Source organism: Micromys minutus (genome assembly GCF_963924665.1).
Source record: "Micromys minutus genome assembly, chromosome: 2".
In the NCBI taxonomy this organism is placed as follows: domain Eukaryota; kingdom Metazoa; phylum Chordata; class Mammalia; order Rodentia; family Muridae; genus Micromys; species Micromys minutus.
This window is the reverse complement of record NC_137971.1, coordinates 95,144,671-95,161,892: the sequence shown is the minus strand read 5'-3', so window position 1 is coordinate 95,161,892 and position 17,222 is coordinate 95,144,671. Positions and strand designations below refer to the sequence as shown.

The 17,222-nt window shown below is 40.6% G+C and overlaps 1 protein-coding gene across 1 annotated transcript in view; it reads right to left on the bottom strand.

Annotated features, from left to right (window-relative positions):
* RNF169 (ring finger protein 169) overlaps positions 1-17,222 on the bottom strand; it is a 49,549-nt gene that overhangs the window by 9,853 nt on the left and 22,474 nt on the right. The window contains 2 exon segments of the mRNA XM_080910848.1: positions 3,138-3,284; positions 12,506-12,577. Coding sequence (XP_080766974.1) covers positions 3,138-3,284; positions 12,506-12,577 — 219 coding nt within the window.

Sequence of the window (17,222 nt, the reverse complement as noted above, 5' to 3'; positions counted from 1 at the left end):
GGTCTGATGTCACTTCCTCTGCAGACTGCTACTGTGAAGATCCTGAAGGCCGATAAAGCACCAAATGAGCTGGCAGATAGTACTAAGGAAAAGCTTGATTTTATACCATTCACCAAATTCCTTTTAGCTCATGAAAACTAAGCTGCATTATTGCAAATAACTATCTACAAAGACAAAACTACCCTCCTCTCCCTGCTTCCATACCTAACAACTAGAAACAATAGGTGAGAAATACTGACCTCTCACCTTTCACCTTGGATATAAATAAACCTATGACACTTGACAAAAATACCTTCCCTACCAGGGCTAGGCTACTGGAGGGCAGGGCTTCCAGACAACACAGGAAGGAGTTCATCTACATCACACCTTCTCGAGGACAACTGTGCAATAAACATTAAAACAGCCTCAAAGCACACTTCCTTTCACCCGGCCTTCTACGTGTAATTTATCACAGCAGCATTTACGACAGTGAGGTATCTACAGGAGATTAAAATATTCAAAGAAATTGTACTGGGAAGAAATTTTTAAAAAGACAAAAATTTTTTATTTACAAGTAAAGACACAATTTATAATTAACTAAAAATGGAAGCATTATAAAGCAGTATGTATGCAAGGCAGCACTTCTGGATGAAAAGGACATGTAGGACATGTACAAGTGTGTGTGCGTGTGTGTGTGTGTGTGTGTGTGTGTGTGTGTGTGTGTGCACCTCTCTCTCTCTGTATTATATATATAGATACATACATACATACATATATACATACATACATACATACATACATATATATAATGCACAAGAAAACAGATCTGATTAGGATAATCACAGAAATGTCTGTAGGGATTATTTCTAGGTCACAGGATAACTAAACTTTCACCTCTGATTTCTAATCCTTAATAATACTGTTGGCTCTACAATTCTGTTTTCCAACAATTCATATCATTGTTGGAGTAATGGTACCATAATAAAACAACAAATTAAACATTATGTCCATTTTATTTCTATTATAAAAAATAACATCATAATCTCTTTAGAATTCTTTCTGTGTTTAATAATTTCATGAACATGCATCAAAACCTTGTGATGGGCAAAAGGACATGTGGGTGGTTTTTAATTGAGTCAGACACATGTTAGCAATCTCACAGAGAAACAAACATAAAAATCTATAATAGGAGTATAAAGTGTCATAAAAGTCACAAAGTACTGAGGGTGGACTGAGGAGAGGAGGAGGGTGAGATGAGGGTCTCTGCCAGTTTGAAGGTGGCAGCTGCTTAACTGGACATGGAGACCACAGCACGCTGCTGAAAAGCACCTGACAGAAAAGCAGAGTGTGTATGTTGGCAGCAAATGTTTCTGTTCCACGAGCTGTGGAACATCCTCAAGGACAGAACGACTAGCTAGACTCCTGCTTCAGGAAGGACCCGAGTGCTGGGTGAACAGTTCTCATTAAGTTCTCAAGGACGTGCAGAGCCACTGAGGTTTGGTGGCAGGAAAGTGTAATGACAGTCTCAGGACACAGCCTTAATACAATGGCTGTCTGTCTACTGAGACCATTTCAGGTTCTCCTGGGTCCCAATTTTAATACAATGAAATCATTTGCTCAAGACTAAACTTGCTTGTCCCTGGTACTGGGCCTTTGCAACATGCTAGTCAGCGGCTCCTCTCCACCACGGGAGACTGTTCTGATTCCTTTGAAGAAGTGAACTACACAGATTTGCAACTACCTTCTATGCCAGAAGCCAGGCAATTACAATGACTCTGCCCTGACATGGAGGCGGTATTCTCATACAGTTCCCACAGACCAACCACTACAACTGGGAAGAAGCAACGCTCTTCCAAAGACCATACAGCCCAGAGCTGGGGCTGCGGGCAAAACATCCCACGTCCTATTGCTGCCAAAGCTGGTATGGATCTTTCCTAGAAGCAGTTTTTTGTTTCTTTGTTTTTTTGTCTTTAAAGGTTCTTGGGGTGCATGGTGTGGAGAGCACACAGCATTTTGTGCCTGTTAAACGGAATCTTTTATAGGACTGAAAATTTATAAAATTCAAGTGCCTTTGTTTTATTATTTAAGATTTATACTCTTGTTTTATGTATGTGAGTACACTATCACTATCTTCAGACACACCAGAAGAAGGCATCAGATTCCACTACAGATGGCTGTGAGCCACCACGTGGGTGCTGGGATTTGAACTCAGGACCTCTGGAAGAGCAGTCAGTGCTCTTAACCACTCAGACATCTCTCCAGCCTATTTTTATTGTTTGGAGGAAGAGACTCACTATCTACATAGCCCAAGCAGGCCTAGAACTCACTACAGAGTTAGCTCAACCTCCCAAGTGCTGACATTACATATGTGTGCCACCATGCTGTTTCCAAATGGCTACTTTTAATAATAGTTAATGATGATTAACACTATCATGATGATATGTTATTTACATATGGCAGTCAACAAATACACTGACCCAAGACCGTTTAAAACTTTTCTGTTTTTAAAGCACAGGAAGCATGTCTTTTATATAAACTAAGCCAAAAGTATGGACATTAGAAACCTGGCCTGGGGGTACTTAGCTGCAATGCTGGTTCTGCAGTTATTTTGTTTTTGTTTTTTTTAACCTATTCTTTTTTCTATCTATCTGTAAATATATATGTATATGTTTATAACACATAAATATACAAAATATATAAACAAAATATATGTCTATATGTTATAAAGATATAATACATATGCTATTCATTTTTATTATATGAATATTTGGCCTACATGTTTGCCACATTTGTGCCTCGTTCCATGGAAGTCAGAAAAAGGCATCAGATCTCCTGGAACTGGAGGCTGTAAACTCCCCTGTGTGTGGTAGGAATCAAATCCAGGTCCTTACTTGTCTTTTCTCAGGTCCCTTAATCTTTCCACAGGTTCCACTGTCCCATTCAAAATCACTTCCTCAATCTCTATGAGGATAGACAGTGCTCCACTGCTCCTAGGCTACCCAGTCAATGAGTGTTCTGGTGCCATGTCTGCCAAAGCAGGGCTCTCAGATGATGCCCACCCAGACCTGGCCCACTGACCTGCTCTCAGATGATGCCCACCCAGACCTGGCCCACTGACCTGCTCTCAGATGATGCCCACCCAGACCTGGCCCACTGACCTGCTCCAGACTTGTTTTCAGTACCACTGGCTCATCTCTTTTTTTCTGTTCATCAGTTTTCCTCTTCCCCATTTCGGAATCCTCCTGCAGTACCTTGTACATCTGATCTTCACAAGCTTTTTCTTCTTGTAACTTCTCTCCTCTCAGCTGAAAAATATAAATCACGCAGAGACTGTAGAGTTTTAGGAAACTCTAAACTTAAAAAACATCTTTACTCTACAGACCAGATCAAGTGGCAGTCTCCAGGGTGACTCTCTTATTAGACATGGCCACCTGACTGTTAAGTAAATCTGTTTTTACTTGGCCCTAGCTCAGTGGTTCTTTCTCAACTTACCCAATGTTTCGAACCATTAATACAGCTCCTCATATTGTGGTGACTCCAAACCATAAAATTACTTCATTGCTTCTTCATAACCATAATTTTGCTATCGTAATAAATCATAATATGAATATCTGATATGCAGGATACCTGATATGACCCTTGTGAAAGAGTCATTCAACCCCCAAAATGTGCAGGGACCCACCGGTTGAGAACCATTGCTCTAGGTAAACATTTACTTCACAGAACAGGATTGAACTGCTCTGTATTCTTAAGCAACATGAAACCATAAAAGCTACCTCTATAGCTAGATTTATTCACATCGGAAAAAATAAAATTTAAACCTAAAAACTCTTAGTGCTGAAGTTACATATAATTGTATTGGGCCAGGAGCAGAAGCAGCCACAAAGCATGTGAAAAGCTGGCCGGGTCTATTAGCAACAACAATGACTTCTCCCAGGTCCAGCACCCTACATTTTATGTTCCTATCTTATGGTCACAAGACAGGTCAACAAAGACACAGACCAACAAAGAAGTCTAAGGCACAAATACGCTTCTCCTTTGGGAAAGGTAATGATTCATTATGTAACTAGCAGCGGACTTTTAATAAAAACCTGGATGATCTTAGGCAAGTGATTAATTACTTATGTAGCTCAAAATAGGGGCCTCTGTATCCTACTCTGAGAAATCCACAGCTGTTTAAACAGCTGGCAGAGGGTCCTGCTGTGATCTTACATTATATCAAACAGTTCTGGTTTCATAGTTTACTGCTCAGAGTTTTAGTGAGTTTAAATGAGATAATATATACCGTAAATACTGATAGGCTATTTATAGTTTTCATTTTTTGAAAAAGACAGAGCTAAGAGGCCAGCCTACCCCCAGAGCAGGCAGAAGACAGCCAAGGGAGTGGCTGCCGCTATGAGGACCAAGGATCTGATGGAGAGATGGAGTGGCTTGTGCACTGTGAACTGGAGATGCCGCAGCATTAAGGAACTGCTCGACATTAGCCTGTGCTGCTGCTGAGGGCCTGGTCACTGGCCCTGCCCTGCTGCAGCAGTGGTCTGTGTCAATGTCTGTGGCCCATATTACCACCAAAGGCCTTGTGGAAGCTGCTGCCTGAGTCCATGTTGATGTCCAAGGGGTGAGCTGAGCTGACTCCAGCTCTGTGGCACACAGGCGGACTGGCTCCGCCTCTCACCTGGGTAGCTCAGGAGAGATAACCAAGCCAGTTACCACCCAGGCCTAGATCCAAGGCTCTGAGCTGGCCCACCACATCTGTGAGCTGCTAGAGTGTGTGAAGGGACCAGTCCTGCAGAACAAAAGGTAAGGACCTCCACGACACAGGCCAACAACAGGACATCTGAGAGGAGGCCCGGTGTGCACCCAGTCTTGATAGCAGAACAGAAGCCAGAGTCCGTGAATCAGACCCATAACTCACTGCGGTGAACGCTGGCAAGTGAAGTCTGGACAGAGCGGTACACACGACACACTGTGGTAAGCCGCAGTTTGCACAGTGAGGGTTTGTTGTTGTTTTGTTTTTGTTTTATTTTGGTGGGGAGGCTGCAAGGGTGGAAGGCAGATATGGAGGGACTGGGAAATGGGTGGGACTGGAGTACATGATAGAAATTTCACAAAGAATAAGTTTTAAAAGAAATAACATTAAAGAAACAAGAATATTTTACGGGGAGGTGTTGTGTTTTTAATTAGTTAGTGAATTTATTTGTGTGTACACTTGCACAGATGATTAGGTGCAAGCTAGCAGCCATGGTGTATGTGTGCTTGAGGACAACTCTCCTGTATGGGTCCCAGGGGCGGAACTCAGATGTCAGGCTTGGCAGCAGGTGCCTTAACAAACTCAGTCTCTCACTAACCTCTGGTTTATAATCAAAGTTCTCACTACGTAGCACAGGCTAGCCTTGAGGGGTTCCTCCCTTGGGTTTCCAAGTGTTGGCATTACAGACTTGTGCCATCACACTTAGTTAAAATCATACTTTTGGCAGGCTGTTATATCTAGGTTTAAATAATAATAATAATAATAATCAATAGCAACAAAAACAAAGCAATAAAGCCTACCTTTATTCTTCCAGTTTCTATAGGGCTGACTCCTGTAAGCCTGAACTAGTCTCTAAGACACTGAACTTAACTTCAAGTAGTTATATATAAGCAGAAAATACCACTTACAATGTAGTGAAATGGACTCCCAGCTCCACCCAATTCAAATGAGACCATACAAGAAAAAGAGTAAATCCACAGACAGAAAACAAAACTGAAGTCAGTGCTCACAATCCATCTCAGAGGCTCTTGTTTAGAGACTAACCACAGACAACACACATCTTATTTCGCACAGGATACAGAGGACAAATGTAAGAGATCAGGCGTTAGCAACACAGTAATTACACTTGCTAGCTGTGTGCTGGGCACTGAGACTGAGTTGAGGACTTGGCTTTCGTATCTACGCCCGCCCACACTGTGCCTGCGCTCGAGGCTGCAGGAGAGGAACGCAGAGCTCTGGGTAGCACATGGAGACTAGAGCATGGTGCACTAGAGAGCATGTCAAAGCTACAGGCTGTCCCCACAGAACTTCATAGGTATGTGTGGCTGTAAACTTGGCCTTAAGAGGTGAGCACAAGAGGCTCCCTGCATTCAAGGAGGCACTCCAGTAAACTGTGTGTTCTTAAGAGTGGGCTATAAGAACTCCAGCCTCTACCTGTGCCCTACCAACTTCTTACTCTAAAGTAACTACAGTCTGGGTTTCTAACACTTTAAAATAACAGAATCATTGTATCTTCTTGGGGATCAGGCAGCATCTCACTTTAGAGCCCCAGCTGGCCTTGAGCTCACCAGCCTACTGCTTCAGTTTCTCAAATGCTGGGAGTATAGTTCTGTGCCACTGCATCTGGCCTAGCTCTGACTTTGACGTACATGGCGGATTCTGTTTTCTGGCTGCCATCCTTCATTCACCATTCCAGGAAACTCACCCCGTGCACCTTCTCAGTTTGTTCTCTGTATCCAATCGCTTGATTTCAAAATATTCTAAACATCTATTATTCATAGATACCTGGAGACATTCTAGTCTGTGGCTATTTAAAAATAAGCTGGTATTCTTGGCTATTTACCTAGGGATGTGCATACGACAGAACAGTCTCAAAGAACCTGTGAGTCATACGACATGGGCATGCTGCCAGCTTCTCAAGTTGGTTTTACAGACTACACTCCCACCTGCAGTCGCTCCCAGATTCTCCACCACTCAATACTCTATTTTTACCATCCTGTGGGTTGGTACTGCATTATGCCTCTGGTCTGGTAGCCAGGCCTGCAGAGCAGCTTTCCTAAGCTCATTACTTGCACATCCTCTTTCTGGCATGGCTAGTCACATATTTGCCCTTCTAGTAAGAGTTACTTAAGTCTCTAGAGATGAGGACTCTCAGGATAAAATATATACATGTGTGTATCTACATATATGTCTCTGTGTTATAGCTTAAATATGTTCACCAGAAGTCCATGTGTTCAAAATGTAGCCCTGATATTTGCATGTTAATGGTATTTGGAGGCAGGGCTCTGAGAGATTAGAATTTGATGTTCACATTCTTCCTACCGTCTGGGATCAGTTGTCTTTTCAGCCATGGAAGAGGATGTAAGGTGTTGTCTCTGTGGTTTTAATTAGAATTTCTCTGATGGCTAATTATACTGTCTTCAGGTCCTTAATAGGCTATTTTTTTTGTGTGTGTGAAATATCTATTCAAACCTTTTGCTCTTTTATAATTGTATTTATTTACTTATTACCTTATTAGCAAGTACAATATTTTTTATTTATTCTGGATATAAGTTCATTGTCACATACACATTTTGAGACTAGACTATTTTCTCCTAATCTTTGCTTTGCCTTTTCATGTCTTTAAAGACAGATTTAAAGAGCAAAGTTTGTGGGTTTTATTTTGTTTTTACATTTTGACAAAATCAATATATCGGATGTCTTAGTTAGGGTCACTATTGCTGTGATGAAGCACCATGAGGGGAGAAGGGTTTATTTCACTCACAGCTCATCAGGAAAAGCAGGGGGAGCAGGAGCCCAAGCAGGGCAGGAACCTGGAGACAGGAGCTGCAGCAGAGGCCATGGAGGGCACTGCTCACTGCTCATCACGGCTTGCTCAGCCTGCTTTCTCACAGGGCCCAGGACCACAACCCAGGGATAGAAATACCCACCATTGGCTGAACCCTTCCCATCAATCACTAATTAAGGAAATCCACATGAGCTTGCCTACAGACAATCTTATGAAGGTATTTTCTCAATCATCCTCTCTAATGATTTTATCCATATAACTGAGTTTGTTATTACATTGGCTTTTTTCTTCTATCAAAAAGTCTGGAACATCACTGTTGTCCTCTCTAGATCAGCCTGCCTCTGCCTCTTGAGTACTGGGATTAAAGGTGTGTACCACAACGTCCAGCTTTACATTAACATTTAAAGACTCTTCTTATACATAGCATTCACTCTTACTTATTCATGAGCTGTGGAGTCTGCTCCACTACAGCTACTCAAAGGCTGTCTTTGGTCACTGAATGAGTCACTGAGACTCTTGCTAGGGACCATATGCTGGAGCCTTCCCATCACCAAACTCATATTTGAGACTTTAGCCTCTAGAGTAACATGAGATCATGGGTAGAGCCCAGTGACGACACGGATGCCGTTATAAGGAGTCAGCTCTGCCTTCTCCCCTCCTTCCCTCCCTTCCTCCCTCTCTCGCTTTTCTCCTTCCTCTCTTCCATCCACCCCAAACCTCAATCCCCATCTAAGGTATAAGCTAAGAACCACATAACACTACTTTGAGAAATTAAGAAATCGGTAGAAACTAATGGGTCTAAAGGTTCAGTACTATTAACATGCCAGCTATTCCCAAACTGATTACAGGTTAATGCAGTCCTAAACAAATTTAACAGGTAACTGGGTGGTGATGGTGCTCACCTTTAATCTCAGCACTTGGAAGGCAGAGGATCTCTGAGTTTGAGGCCAGCCTGGTCTACATAAATGAGTCCAGGACAGACAAGGCAGTTACAGAGAAAAACCCTGTCCCCAAAAACAAAAATTAAAAAAAAAAAAAAGAAAAAAAAGAAACCTGGCAAGAAAGAAAGAAAGACAGACAGACAGACATTTGAACAGATACAACATCTAATGTAACATCCAGAAGATGAGAAACAGGAACAGAGCTCAGCGTCACGGTTCTGAGGGAACTGCTCACCCAGGCACAGCACTAGCTCCACATCAGCTACCACGTTCAGTCTTCCACTGCTTACCCAAGCAGGGACCACAACAGCAACCAACAGGGTCACCATGTGCTCATTTTTAAAATGCTAATAAGAATAAGTGACAGTTATCTGTAAATGTACATGTGCCAACAGCATTTCACAACAAGGATAAGCTAGGGGGTATGGCATCCATTTTAACGACCAGGAAACCAAGACACATAAAGATTATGTGGTTTACCTAAATTCACACATTAGAAAGTTGCAAAAGCAGGATTTCAAGTTGGACAATTGAGCTCTGCAACATTGCCTCTTGGTTTCGATTAGTATTAAGTGTATAATATACATCATTTGATAAATGTCTGCGTTTTTAAAAGTGTAAGATAAACAAGTAGATTTTTAATTATAAAAAGAGTAAGTGAGCCAGGCATGGTGGTGCACACTTTTAATCCCAGCATTCAGACCTAGAGGCAGGCACAACTCCATGAGTTTGAGGCCTGCCACCCAGGTCTACATATGAAGTTCCAGTACAACCACAGATACACAGAGAAACCCTGTTTTTTTTTAGCAAAAAAAAAAAAGTGAAACTTTTAAATTCATTTTAAATAGTTTTGTTTTGGGTTTCTTGTTTGTTTAGTTGGTTGGTTGGTTGGTAGGTTGGTTGGTTGGTGTTTTGAGACAGGGTCTCTCTGTGTGTAGCCTTGGCTGTCCTGTAATTTCTCTGTACACCAGGCTAGAAAAGGACCGTAACCTGGGCAATAATAGCCCACACCTTTAATCTCAGCACTTGGGAGGCAGAGGCAGGAGGATCTCTGAGTCTGAGGTCAACTTGGTCTACAAAGTGAGTTCTAGGATACCTGGGGCTACACAGAGAAACCATGTTTTGAAACACCTCCCAGCCCTAACCCTCACCCGCACATAAGGGCTGTAAAGGTGGCCCAGCCCTTGTTGCTTTCCTAAAAGAACCCTGGTTCACTTCCAACATCAGGAGGCTCATAACTATATAATGCCAGTTCTAGGGGTCCAACTCCCTCTTCTGGCTTCCATGGGCACATATAGCAGACACACACACACACACACACACACACACACACAAATGCACATAAAATAAATCTTTAAAAAGTAATAAAAGATAAAAGTAAATTTCTCTGTAGAATATTTTTAAAGACTCTTGGTCTTGACATTCAGGACACGCCACTAACAGCGTCTGAAATTCTATATAGATACTGAAAGCGTTGGAGGGCAATGACAGTTCAGTAGTAGACCCCTTGCCACCATCAGAATGGCAAAAAAAGTCAACAAATTTGTTTTAAACCTTTATTTTCATGTGTATGGGTGCTTTGCCTGTATGTGTGTATGTGCCACTGTGCACGGTGCCTGCAGAGGTCAGGAGGAGCACTGGATTCCCTGGGATGGAGTTATGAAAGGTTGTGAGAACCATCTATAGTATCTATACTATCTATAGTAAACACAGTTTGGGTTGGTTTTTACTACGCAGCCTTGGTCAGCATTTTCTCTGTCCAGTATGAACTTGTGATCCAACTGTGAGCCAGGCATGGTGGTGCACACTTTAATCCCAGCACTCAGACCCACAGGCAAGCACAACTGTGCCCTGCTGCTGTGAACAACACTTAAGCATGATTACTAGGTGCCATGATACTGCTGGTTTCCTGTCTCCTTTAATCCTTTTTCATAGCCTGATTTTTTTGAGATGTTTTAAGAGCAGTTAAGAGTGCTGGCGGCTCTTTCGGAGGGCCCAGGTTGCACTCCTGGCACCCACAGAATAGCCAACACCTCTCTGCTACTTCAGTCCCAGGATGACCTGACAGTCTTGTCTGGCTCCTATGGCACTGACATGCTATTGGTAAGCACACATGTATCCATATACATAAAAAATAATATTTAAAAAAAGTTTTAATGTTTTCCACAATTCAGACTTATACAACTCTGCTGCCTTCACAAAGGAAAAAATAAAGCTATCCTAACTTATTAAAAGCACAATTAATCAGACAGTTTGACAGAGTATTCTGTTTGTACTAGGGGCTTAAGACTTACAGCTAGATGATTTCTTTATTTGCTTTGCAAGTAACCTTAAATTTTTTTATCTACATTATTTTCTAGGCCATAAAAACAATTATAGTAGTATAGTAGCTCTATAACTATTGATCCTGTCTCATAAATATGAACGTAGCAAGGCAAAATGGTGCATTTCACAAATACCCTTAATAACTTGTTGCTCTAAATTCGATCACACTCTGCACTTGATCTTAGCCAAAAGGCCGGAAGTGATTTGATCACACTCTGAATTTATGTGTGTTATTTTCTCCAAAAAGCACATTGCTTCAAAAAGGAGACCACAACCTTATCTAACACTCTCCGAGTTTAAGCATTTATCATTCAATTGCCTATTCTTACATATATAAGGCCCTGCAACTATTTCTGTCTCCAGGAAGAAAAACACTAACACATGTCAGAAATACAGCACCAAGAACCTTAAAATGCATCCGGTCCCATCATGAACCAAGGACACTGTTCCATAACTCATTGTTCTCTAGAAGAGGCTCTAGATAACCAACGACTGAATAACCATTGGCGAGCACTCCTACGTATAAATACTGTAGAAAAATCATTTTAAAATAGGTCAACAACCTGCTTCTTCTGTGACATGACAGAACATGTTTTAAACCCTCTAGGGTGTTCCAAGTGTTTTCTAACACAAGTAAACAGAAAACAAAAAAGGGAAAGGCTAGTTCAAATCTAGGTCACAGTACAATGTGGATATAGCCAAGTAGATTAAGTGAAATGTTCAGTTTTCAGTAATACAGACCCAAATTCAGCCCCCCAGAACCTATGCACGTCAAAAGGCTCACAGCTGCCTGTAGCTCTGTTCCAGGAGCTAGGGTGCTCTGCTGTCTGGTCTCGGTAAGCACCTACACTCACATACACACACCCACACACAGGCAGAGATACATAACTTTGTATATAACACACATACACAGAGAAAGGAGGAGAGGGAATGAGGGAAGAGAAGGAAGAAGAGGGGAGGGGAGAGTAGGGGAGGAGAGAAAGAGAGATTGTGTTTGGAAATCACTTTCCCTCTGAGCCTGTCTCTCACCACTGTATCCTAGCTCTTCAACTTAACCCCTATGCTAATAACTGTAACTTCTGCAACCCTTTCCTCATATCAAAACTGACAGCTCATTACTTTTTCCCTGTCCTTTCAATAAACCTAGGTCCATGACCCAAAGCTACAACTAGTTGGGCACAGTGCTACATATCTATAATTCTACCTTCTGGGGAGGCTGAAGGACTGAGTTCAAGACCAACCTCAACTATAGAAAAAGACTTGTATTTTAAAAACAAAACAACAATATGCAACTCTAATAACTTCCTTGGTCACATCTTTAAATTTACTATACCCTCTCTACCAAACTTTTAGCGAAAGTTTAACTTAGAGTACATAGTAAAGTAAAAACAGCAGCTACTAGTAACCAGAAGTGTTTGGAAGGGAAAATGACACAAGCAATTATTGGCCAGGGCCATGCTGAGTGTGGAGCACAACTTTCTTGAAAGTGTGTGACAGTCCTAAAGCTACACTTCTACCTGTGAAAAAACAGCTCAAAGGCTCTTAGTACGTTTATTTCTAGTGTAGCTTCAAATCTATCCAGACTGTTATAAAATGGAATGAAGAAAGACAGGGTGTGAGTTGTAAATCTTTAAAGGCCCAAAGAATTAAAAGTAAGCATTCTTGAAGGTCAGTATTTGAATGGACTGTAATGAGGCAAACGCCATGCTAGTATGTTCGTACCTTTTTCAGGCATCCGTATTCCTCACCAAGTTCTCCAGGCTTGCTTAACTTGATTGGTGTTCTGAATATAAACTCTGCAAGAAAGGGAAATACTTTTTAGTGGAGTTTCATAGAAAGGAGTCTTTACAGCATCTAACTGCTGACAGCCATTTTACAAACTGCATAAAAATTATGGTTATCTTTTTCTTTAACACAGTGTTTCATCGTGTAGCCCTGACTATACTAGAACTCACTTTTGTAAACCAGGGTGGCTTTGAACACACAGATCTGCCTGCCTCTGCCTCCCAAGACTAAAAGTGCATGCATGTGCTTTCATATCTGTTCATGGTTATCTTAATTTGAATACTCACTTAATCAATACTCCCTTAAAGGTTACAAATAAGGTCTGTACTGAGCACTAGAGTACGAACAAATATAATCTTTATGCCAAGGAATTACAATCCTGTGGAAGAGCAGACAAGAAGGAAACAAGTGAGAATATATTCTGAGTAGTAGTAGTAAGTGCTATCAGAAGGAAATTAATGGAGGGTAGAAAGAAAAGACTGTTTTATCCAGGGTGGTCAGGAAAGGGCTCATTGATAAACATGCCAAAAGACCACAAAGAAAAGTGTATTGAAGCCTTCTGTCACACATCACATGTGCGCACACACAATACAAATATACACACATACAGATATGTGCATATATGCTTTATATCTTTTCAGTATATAACCTACTTTCTTTAGCCATTCAAGCCTTTAGTGGGTCTCATGAGCCTACGAGGAAAGTAATTACTTCCAACATGTTCTTTAAGGTGCTCTGTCCATTAATTGATCATCTTCAAAATCATTACACTGCTCAACCCCTGACTAATTAATCACAAAACAGAAACCACATATGTTAAAATTTGATCTCCCATCCAAAATTCCATCTTCTCTCTATCCTCTATTAGTAAATCAAAGAATGAGGTCTATAAGTCACATAAAATACACGACAGATACACAAATGGACAATAAAAATAAGAATTGAGAATAGGAATAAAAGAAGTCTTATAAAAACTAAGAAGCCAAGCACACGTACATCCCTGTAATCCCTGCACTCGGGAGACAGAAGCAGGACTGCCATAGATTCATTAGTAACCCGGACTACAGAGGAAGAGCCACTGTTTAAAGGGTGGAGAGATGCAGACTTTATTTCTGTAAATATGACAAGTTTATGTCCTCACCATATTTAGTGTTCTAGCTACAGTAATAATTTTACAATTTATTAGCGACTTTAACCTCCCAAAGTTGGCTGTATAAAAACTTAAGTTCTTCAAAAGGCTTTTGTCCTTTTTCAGTTGTCTCAAATATTTTCATAAGAAAATAAGCTGAAGAATAAAGAAGAAACTAAAAGCAGTAGGCCTGATACAGATTCAGAAACAGGGACTCGAAGTTCTCCCATACACTAAAAAGACACCCCGCCCTCAGTTTGGAAGACAAACAATCCATCACCTTCACCCACTTCCAGTGATACTATCTCGGTCATATCCCAAAGCACGTTCCACTTGCAAGCAAATACATTCACAGCTAATGCTTTTAAAGAGAAAAGGAGAAAGAAAAAAAGAAAGCAAAACTTTTAAAAAGTACTACAGGGGCTAGAGGTGGCTCAGCAGTTAGAACACTGGCTTCTCTCCCACAGGACCTGGGTTCAATTCCCAGCACCCAATGGTTCACAGGAGATCCAATCCTGTCTCTGACCTCCACGGGCACCAGTCATGTTATGGTCATAAATACCGGCAGACTGAAAATCCCAGAAAAATAAATCTTTGTTTTTTAAGTCCTTTAAATGCGCTACTGAAAGTCCTTTACAGGTAAGACTGTAAAGACTTTTTCAGAAAAGCTTTCACAGAAATATTAAGTAGGCATCACACCCGTTCTACAACTGAGGTAGGTAGGCAATCATGGGCCAGAATGCTCCGCTTAACGCAGCACCATGGGTGCAGGACAGAGCTGGAAGAAAAACCTGAATGGGGATAATGGGGACATTGTACAATGATTAAAAGGACAGTGCTTTCAACAATTAAGGCCAATCTCTCTCCCCAACTAGAAAACGCATGGCAGTAGGGCCCTCTTGACAAAGCCCAGAGTCACCTGAGCAGGAAACTCAACCAAGGGACTGCCATTTCAGGACCTGTGGGAGATGGTCTTGAATGTCAATAGATGCGGGAGAGCCCATTCAGCTTCTGCAGGTAGCCCAAGGCTGGTACAGGAGCTCAGCGTGAACTGTCCAGCCAACAGGCAGCACTCTGCCAAGCTTCTGCTTCAGTTCCTGCATGAATGCTTGTCTTCATTTCTCTCAAAAATGGCCCAGAACCTGGAGGTTTTCAAAATAATTCCTTTCTACCTTAATTTGATTTTAGCCAGTATTTTATCACAAGGACAGAAAGGAAACTTCCTTACTTATCTAAAAACACAAAATACTTATTAAAAAGGTAACAATCATAAACCTGTATGAACCTACAACACAGTGAACAAGCAAAATTTTAAGGAGAAATTATATAAAATTATGGTAAGAAAATTAATACCACAATTAAAAATACACATTGAGCAAACCAAAAAGTTAGTAAAAATAAAATATTACATTTTTATCATATTTACATTTATGTGTGTCCACCCAATGAATAGTGCATTAAGGAAAACAAAAAACCAAAATATTTATAATATACTAAGTTACAAAAACATTTTGCACAATTTGAAAGAATCTATACTAGAAGGTCTTTCATCTTTAATACCAGCTGCCATTTCCAAGTTGAGCTCTCTAGCTATGCAACGGCCAACTGTTACCCAATATTCTTTCTCATTAAATTTGCAAGTGTAGATCTCTGCTTTTTATTACTTTAGCTGTTTCTATTTTTTTCATAAAGTACTCAGAAATAAAGAGTAAACCAGGAGCTGATAAAATCAAGAGGAAGAAAAAGAAAAAGATGAAAAAAAAAATCCAAATTCGGTCACACACTGGGTTTCAACCTGCAGTGACTGTTAACACTACAACAACTAACATTATATATTGTTCCTTTCATGGCTGCTTGTTTATCCACGGGCCAAACTGCCGACAACTGAATGCTGAGCTGAAGATGAGTGTGATTTTAACAGATGTAAACCCACCTTCCTAGGACTCCACTGGTGATGGACCCACCAGCTCAGCAGGAAGCTGCCCTCTGTTCAGCACACAGTATTGGCAACAGAGACACAGACGTCTCATGAGGAACTCGGGGGCTTTCCACATGGCTGAAAGTAGTTGACATCTCCTCTGGAGGAGAACTGGTCCCCGCGTTGATGACATAAGCCCTCTCTCTGTGTGAGTGAAGGACACCACTTCTCCTTTCTAGCATGTATGTGGATTCTGCCTGTGGTGGATATTCTTTTAGAACAGATTACTCAAACTGTTCTTTTTGTTTTTAAGACAGGCTCCTTTCCTGGAACTCCAAGATGCACCTGCCTCAGCCTCCCGAGTGCTGGGCTTGGGGTTAGGGACACGAACTGCTATGCCTGGCCTCCAACTGTTCTTCTATGGCTTCTGCACTTCGATTCATTATTTAGAAAACCTTGGAACCAAGACATAATCAATTTTATCATATCCTTCTGGTACAAACTATAACAATCTTCTCAGACTCACTTTTAAGACTTCTAAGTATTTTGAGGAGCAACATAAGGAACATAATCTTATGCAGGCTTATAAATAAAACTACTATTCAACACAAGAGAATAAAATACTTCAGTGATAGCTGAGTGGAAATAGAAACTTAGTTTACCACTAGGGAATTTTCTCTGTCTAAACCAGGTTCCTACTAGTTATTTAGTACACAATGAGTTTTATTATTTTATATAACTAATATACACTAATTTCAAAAATGAATAAAATTTTCAAGTCTCAAGGATAATATCTTCATCTTGTAAATAATCTAAAACTTAAAACTTGATCCTGGACAGGCATAAGAGCCTCTGATAAGAAAGGTTCAATTCCCTTTTCTGTAAAGTCAGAATAATAGCAAATATACTTCTAATTAATGGTATCATTCACTATAGGTTTAAGACTCAAATGAGAATAAGGAGAAAGTTTGTAAGTTATTTCAAACAAAGTAGCATATAGCATAATTTACTAAACATAAGGTCAGATTGTATCATATTAGTGGTATAATTTATTTTTATTTACAAGTTAAATTTATAAGAAACACAGATCTAGTTGTTTTCAAATGTACAAAAAGCTAAATTTGCTTTGGAACGGTAAAAAATTCATACAAGGCTAGACAGGAACTCAGCATCTGACATCACATCCCTGCAGATGTGTAAAAGACATAATATGGAGTTCAGACACTTGTTCTGCCAAGGAAATGAACTTATTTAGAAATGGCAATGCTTTGCTTTTTTCCAGTCTCCTTGTTTATCAAATACAAATCAAGACACTGGCCAAGAGACCTCAGAGGCAATTAGGTCACAGTTATGATTTATCCTGTATCAAACTATGCCTCTGACTTGTTTGAATTCAAAATACAAGAGCAGGGTGCTATCGTATATTCACTAACATTAGGACTGACATAGCTCATCTTAATATTGGGTTAGAATAATGGGCTTTTTGGCCTTAAACATATAAAATGCTAAACCAGGCATGACGGCCTATGCCTGTAATCTTCACATTCGAAAGAGTGAGATAGGAGAAGCTGAGGCCAGCCTGAGCTACATAAATAAATAATAATAGT